Genomic DNA, 6,879 nt, shown 5'->3' with positions numbered 1-6,879 from the left:
CAAGATGGCCGCCCTAAATCTCGTCAGCGACAATAGGCGAGAGCGGTCCATGAGGCGTCTATCCTATATTACGTCTATGGTTCAAACTGGTTCTGGAGTACTAGGTAGCGTTTAGCTGCTAAATGTTTAGCATTTCCAGCCTGAGTCTGTAGAAAGCAGAGACCTAAAGCCAGGTGAGGCAACTGACGTTGGTAACGAATCCCTCATCACCTCACTGATGGATTCATTTGCATTGCAAAGGCTGACGGCTCCAACTCAACCAGCTGCTCCATTAAAACCAGTTAAACATTCAGGTTTTCCAGTTGGTTAGTGGCTGAACAGACAGACAGTTTCCATGGCTACCACTTGGAGATAAATGGGTTCTGGTCAGCAGTTTAACACCTTTTATATTTAATTTTTATCTTTAAAAAGTTCTGAACAGAAGAGATGTCTGCAGGTACCAGACCTCGTAACAGAACTGGTTCTGAACATCAGAGCTGGTCCAGTTACTGTTCAACAGACTGATGAAGGAGGAACCAAGACAAAGACTCAACATAAACATGGTCAGTGTGGTTGCTATGGTTTCACTATCACCTTGTTCCAGTTAGATGGACCCAGAAACCCTCCTGTAACTGGTCCTGTGGAGGATTCCCAAAGGGCCAGGGTCCCATCAGAACCAGAACCAGCTGGCCCTTTTGGACTGCAGCTACAGTTTACTGCTGCCTTTGGGACTCAGCAGATTCACAGCTTTTACTTTCTGTGAAGTTCAACCTGAGTGACTCTGTAAACAGGTAATGTTTTCCAATATGGCCAAACCTCTTCCTGGTTGCTGGAGGAAAGGAAGTGTCTGTCCCATCCCTGCGGGGCCCGGCGCCCAGCTGGGGCCTGGCGGTGTTTGCTTTCCACATGGTTGGTCACTGGTTTCTAATAGAAACACTGAAGGTCATTCTGGTGCTGCTCGGTCTCCATGGTAACAACGTAAACACCTTAACATTCATTAGCCTGCGGGTCACAGCAGGTCACTAACCAGATCAAATACTGAATACTTAACCTGTTCTGTCTAAACCCATTTATGTTGTTAGATTGGCCAAAATGGATACAGTGTGCTTCATTTATCTTTACTGATGTTGATTTGATCCAGAAAGATGTAAACCTGATGCCAGATGTTTACAGGAAAGTTATGTGCCTAGTAATATCCAGTAATAACTGACCTGCAAAAACTTTACAGAACTTTTAAATATGTCGCTCTCTTTTCTATGAGTTCTAGTGTGAAATAAATACAACCTAATTTATGACTGTAGTTCTAACGAGAAATGAAAATAAAATCTGGAATATGGTGAGTAATCGTGTCCCAATGGAAACTGGCTCTCCAGACGTTATGCAAGATGACTGGACGGCGCCCCCTGGTGTTCAACACTGGAAAACTTTTAGACCAATGGGACCTTAGCAGAGGCTCACTGTAGCATCCAACATCCATCCAACCAAATAGCTTTTATGTTCTCTTAAATTCCATCATTAAACATGAAATCTTGGATTTTTATCCAGAATTTAAAGAATAAAATCCCAAACCCTTCTTTATTACATCCGTTTATTTTTATTTACTAAAAAGTCGTTGAAACTTGCAGAAGAAGAACTAGATGGTTGCAGAAACATGTGGACAGGCACTGGTCTCCATCGCTGTTTGCTACGATGTTAGCTTTCAGAGCTAACCGCCGTCATCAGGGATGAAGAGGAGCTTCAGGTTGGGGATGAGCTGCAGCGCCACCATCAGACCTTCTGGGTGAAGTTCTCAGGGAAAACCCCTTTGGCTGAAATATCTTTCTTGAGGAACCAGTGAGACTCCTTGACGCCCAGCAGCCAGCCGTCGTCCTGCAAATGTAACTTGGTTGTATTTCTCTTTTGTTATATTTGCACAAAATGTCTTGTTTTTTGGTTATTTGTATTGTTCCTTACCTGACTGAAACACCTCTATAAAACTGTCATTGTTTTAACCGTGTTACTTTAAGATCAGAAGCCCCTCCTTTTCATTTCTTCTTCTGTGGTATTGTCTTTAAATTGTTTGCGCCCCTTACACCCTCCCCTTTTGTCATGTCTTGCAGGAGAGGTGTGTGCTGTTTATTTTTCATCTAAATACATCCAGTTTATTTATAGATCTATTAAGTTAATTTTTGCCATGTACTTTTGTTTTGTGTAGGACTTGGAGCGGGCAGCCTTTAACACGGTTGTTTTCTGTATTTTGTTTTTGTCAGGATAAACTGAGAAATCATCCTTTTAAAGACAAACCGTGTCACGGCCTGATCGATCAATAGAACCAGCACAACACAGAAAGGATCCGATTACACAGACAGACCTCCGGTTACACAGGATCACAGTTTATCCAACCAGCAACGCAAAGGCCTGGAGATACTCCTGGCTCAGACTTTTCGCCACCTCAGCTCAGACCCCAGCAGACTTTGTTTCAGCTGGAAGCTCATTTAAATAAAATCCTCTGTGATGAATAGCTGTCTCCGATTGGCCAGAACTGGACCAACCGGGACCGGTTGTCATGGTAATTATTTTACTCTGCTGGATGACATTCTAAGTTCTGAAGGTTCTGGAGGAAGGTTGACTCCTTCAGTCTCTTCCCAGCATTAATGTCGGGTCATGACCTCCTAACCAGACCTGCAGAAAGATCTTCCTGTTGACGTCCGACAATAAAAAGATGCTAAATAACGCTTAGCAGGCTTTTATTTTGGAGACCTGATCCCAAACCCGTCCACAGCAGCTAACGGATCTCTGCTGGTTCTGACCAAGTCTCATCCCTCCTCCTCATTGGTCAATGTGAGGACGATGGTTTTCTATGACACTCAGCAACTTGAGTTGTCTGGACTGGGCAGAATTTGGAGTTGTGTGTTCTTCTCCAGGACTCTGAACCTGGGAGAGTGTTGTAAACAGATTATTCTTTCTTTGACTAGACCCAGCAGAGACCGTCCGTGTTTGGACAGACCGGTGTATAACTCAGTCTGTCTGTGTGACGCTGAGGTCAGGCTCTCGCACATGATACTCACCTGTTCCTCAGGATTATCAACAGCCAAAACCAGGACGGCGTCTCCGACCTTCAGCTCCAGCTCGTCGTTGTCCGTTGCCGTGTACTCATGCACCGCCTTCACCTGGAGGACGAGAACCAAGCCCGGTTCAGTCGGGCAGCAGCCAGAGAGCACTCAGCGGTCGGTGGACTCACCTTGTAGAGGAACCCTGGAGGAAGGTCAGCATCGGCGCCGTTGGTCACAGAGCTCTGGAGGAAGAAAAGGCCGGGCATTACAGACGGACAGACTTCTGGAAAGCATGAAGGTGGAAAGAGTTCAGAGCAGGAAACAGAACCGGTGAGGGACTGAGGTCAGGAGGTCTGGGGCCGATCAGGGTCTTCTGAAGTTCATCTACTTTCCCAACTCTACCTCCTCCTCGTCCTCCTCGCCCCAGCCGCCCGGCCCCTCGCCGGCTCCACCCTCGTCCCAGTCCGGCTCGCTGAACGCCTGAGCTGCCTGTCCCCGCTCTGCAGCGCCGCCGTCCTGACCTTCGGCCAGGTCAGTGTTGTCCCAGCTGGGCTGGCCGTGGCTCTGGTAGCTGCTGTGGTCCCAGCCGCTCTGGGCCTCCTGTTCTGCATCCTGCTGGGACAGCGGCTCGGCGCCACACTCGTCTCGCTACGGCAGCAGGGGTTGGGCAGCGAAGCCAGGGGTAAAAGGTCAAAGGGAGGACGGTAAAGGAAATGCCAGAGGAGCGTTTGAGTTTAATGTTGCCATAACAACCACAAGAGAGGGAGGTGTAGGGTTTTAAAAAGCCAAAGGAAGTAGAAACAGAGCTGGTTGAGGGTCTAAGACGTTCTTCTTACCCACGAGTCCCAAGATGGCGTCTGAGGCAGCGCAGTGAGCAAAACATGGAGACGGATCGGTCATCACTCAATTCCTGTTTTCACCTAAACACATTCCTGATCCTCAACTCCAACCTCACCACAAACTACGGCTCAACATGGCAACCAGAACTGGACCGACTGGATCAGAATGTTCTGAAGTTAACAGTTATTGACCAGATGTTGAGTCTGAATTCCAGGCTGATGGAAAAACTCCTTCGTGCACCAACAGGTTCGGTTTATTTGGATGTTTTTGTGTCTCATTGATTCTGACACAATAATTAGTTTTTAATCCAAACTTAAATCCGAGAAACTAAAACAACCAGGAGGAAGAAACGAGACCAGAGGCTGTTCATGCAAAACCACTTCAGGTACCAGGAATACCTGAACTCAAGAAGCTTCACACACACTTTACACACACTTTAACCCCTTGCTGTAAGCAGAACACCATCATGTCAGCGTCAGTCTCTCTGTCAGTAATCAATGTAGAGGTCAGGAGTCCCTCAAGGTCGAGTCATCGTGTTTCTTCTGTTTAACCAGATTCTGATCCAAAGTTGAAAATGTTTGAGTCTGTTAACAGTTGGAGCCATCAGATGTGTTCAGGTTAATGTGACTGTGTGGTCCTGGGTGTGTGAGCAGGTCCGCCTGTTGAAGAACATCTGACCTGCTGCGTTATGCTGGTTGGGTCTGAGTCAGAGTCTGGAGCTGCAGCCTCGTCCTCCAGCAGGGCGGCGATCTGCTGCTTTGGGTCTGGAGACGGTGACAGTCTGGGAGGAGGCCGGCTGGGCGGCGGGCCAAGCTTCTGCAGCGCCACCAGGTGGAAAAACGCAGCCATCGCAGCGGCATGCACACAGATGCAGTTAGGAACGCTCACATCACTCTGTTATCTAAAGCCAGAACCCTTCAGACTAGCAGAGCTAGAACTGCAGCCTGGTACCTTTGGAGCCGGGCTGCTGGCCTGGCTGTGGTTGGCTTCCTCACTGGACGAGGAGGAGGAGAGAGAGGAAGACGATGAGAACAGGAGAGAAAAACTTAACAGGAACATGTGCAAAACAATCAGCGAAGCTGTTCTACGCTTTGTCCACACGAGGGCGCCAACATGCTCCAAATTATAACTCTTCACAGCTTAATGTTGACAGCCGCAAACATTCAGCTTCATTAGAGTTTATCCAGGACCAGCTACTGCATGCAGCAGGAGGAGCATGCAGCAGGAGGAGCATGCGGCTTCATGCAGCATTTTTACCTCTTTGCGCCGCCTTTCTTTGCGGCTGCAGTCGCGTCTTTTCTGCACCAGAGGGCGCTGTGAGTTAGTGCTGTCATGTTGCACTTGGTGGCTGATGAAGGAGGAACTTACTTGAGCTGCCGCTGCTCCTCCAGTTTGGTCATGATGTCGTTTAGGTTGTGGCTCAGCTGCTCACAGGAGAGGCGGGTCAGCTGACTGAATGCTGGGCTCTGATTGGTGGAGAGCAGCTGGCTCACTCACCTTGCTCATCTCTCTGTGGAACTTCTCCTGATGTCCTGCCAGGCTCTGGAATGTGCCAACATAGACCCCAACACGACTGGAACACACACATAAGTCAGGGTTTGGTTCTGTGGGTCGGAACCACCTGGACCGGACTGGACCGGTTCTCACCTGTCCCACAGAACCGGGAGCTCGTCCTGCAGCTCCACATTCAGCTCCTCAAAGATCCTCTGAGCCCGGCCCAGTTCCTCTTCCGCCTGCACACACACACAAACACACACACAGAGTGAAGAATCAGAACCGGTACCAGGCGAGTCCAACAGAACCAGCTGAGACATGCAGCATGCAGAGCAGAACCAAGCAGCTCAGACGGTTCGTCGCTAACTAGTGATGGTTAGTCTGTTAACTAGTCACTAACATGTCAGCTGCTTAGTTTATTAAAGCAACAGGTTGATGGTTTTCATGTCGTTTTTATTTTATGTTTAGTTTAATCCTGAATATTTAGTTGGTTTAAAATTAGTTAATGTTTGATGAGTTAGTCTCTGTGCTAGTTAGCAAATGAGTTAATGGTTTAATAATTAGTTACTTTGGTGATCAGTGAGTTCATTAACACTAATCAGCAGGTTTAGTTTTTGTAGTTAATATTATATTGATCAGTATAAGTGACCTCATTAATCAGTTTCTCCTAAAGTTAAGCAGCAATCCGACTGATTTTTAATTTAAACTCAAAGCTGATTGACGATCAAATCAGATCAGTTTGGACCAATTTAAAGAGGTCAGAGTGATGTAATGTATGGTGTGATGTCATCAGGTGACCCAGAGCTTCACCTGGTTGTAGGAGAGGTTAGTCTGTGCCACCTGGTGGGCGGAGATCAGGCCCTGAGCCCAGCTGGGGGCGGCCATCTCTAGCAGGGCGGCAGGCTAACGGCACACAGCATGCAGCGCCGCCAGGAGGACGGCGAGGAAGAGCAGCAACAGATCAAGTCAACATTCTCAGTTTCACACAAGAATCAGTCTGACTGATTTAAGGTGGAATCAACAGCATCTCCTGTTCCACCTTAAATCAAAATGGCTTCCTGGCCGTTACCTTGGCGATCTTGGCATCATCTTTCTTTTTCCCTTTCTGCAAGGAGGCGAAGTGATGGCGGGCGCTGTCAAAGTCCACCAGCTTCCTCTCGCGCTTCGCTACGCGAGCCTGTTGGACACACAGCAACTTCAGCAATGCCGTGTTGCCGTCTCTTTCAGCAACACAGCAACTTCAGCAACTAGGCACCCATGTTGCCCCATGTTGTCACTTTCTCACTTCCTGTATTTTTCTTCCTGTATCTTTCTGTCACTTCTTGTATTTCTCTTCCCGTCACTTCCTGTCATTTCCTGTCTCTTCCTGCGGATCTCCAGACTCACCTTGATCTCTGGGAACTGGGCCAGGTACGTGTCGAGGCCCAGCAGGGATTTGTCCGTCAGGTTCTGGTGGTAGTCCAACCACAGCGTGTCCGTGTCCTGGAGGAGACAACAGGTTGATGAAGACATTCTGAGGAAAACCTTTTCTCTC

At 48.0% G+C, this 6,879-nt stretch overlaps 1 protein-coding gene across 6 annotated transcripts in view; it reads right to left on the bottom strand.

Annotated features, from left to right (window-relative positions):
* Positions 1 to 1,550: 1,550 nt before the first annotated feature.
* Positions 1,551 to 6,879, bottom strand: part of bin1b (bridging integrator 1b) — a 12,957-nt gene continuing 7,628 nt past the window's right edge. For 2 of the 6 annotated variants that reach the window (XM_015035785.1, XM_015035786.1), the window contains 13 exons: positions 6,415 to 6,522; positions 6,156 to 6,248; positions 5,499 to 5,584; positions 5,349 to 5,424; positions 5,220 to 5,275; positions 5,109 to 5,150; positions 4,803 to 4,845; positions 4,530 to 4,667; positions 3,848 to 3,868; positions 3,414 to 3,659; positions 3,200 to 3,253; positions 3,027 to 3,128; positions 1,551 to 1,848 (listed from right to left, as the gene is read on the bottom strand). In XM_015035785.1, coding sequence (XP_014891271.1) covers positions 1,747 to 1,848; positions 3,027 to 3,128; positions 3,200 to 3,253; positions 3,414 to 3,659; positions 3,848 to 3,868; positions 4,530 to 4,667; positions 4,803 to 4,845; positions 5,109 to 5,150; positions 5,220 to 5,275; positions 5,349 to 5,424; positions 5,499 to 5,584; positions 6,156 to 6,248; positions 6,415 to 6,522 — 1,167 coding nt within the window. In that variant the 3' untranslated portion in view covers positions 1,551 to 1,746. The remainder of the gene's footprint in view (positions 1,849 to 3,026; positions 3,129 to 3,199; positions 3,254 to 3,413; positions 3,660 to 3,847; positions 3,869 to 4,529; positions 4,668 to 4,802; positions 4,846 to 5,108; positions 5,151 to 5,219; positions 5,276 to 5,348; positions 5,425 to 5,498; positions 5,585 to 6,155; positions 6,249 to 6,414; positions 6,523 to 6,879) is intronic. The other 4 variants (XM_015035788.1, XM_015035790.1, XM_015035787.1 and 1 more) reach the window with 3 other exon arrangements.

Source organism: Poecilia latipinna, unplaced genomic scaffold, assembly GCF_001443285.1.
Source record: "Poecilia latipinna isolate Pla-1442-1.1 unplaced genomic scaffold, P_latipinna-1.0 Scaffold348, whole genome shotgun sequence".
Classification (NCBI taxonomy): Eukaryota; Metazoa; Chordata; class Actinopteri; order Cyprinodontiformes; family Poeciliidae; genus Poecilia; species Poecilia latipinna.
This window is presented reverse-complemented; position numbering and strand designations above follow the sequence as displayed.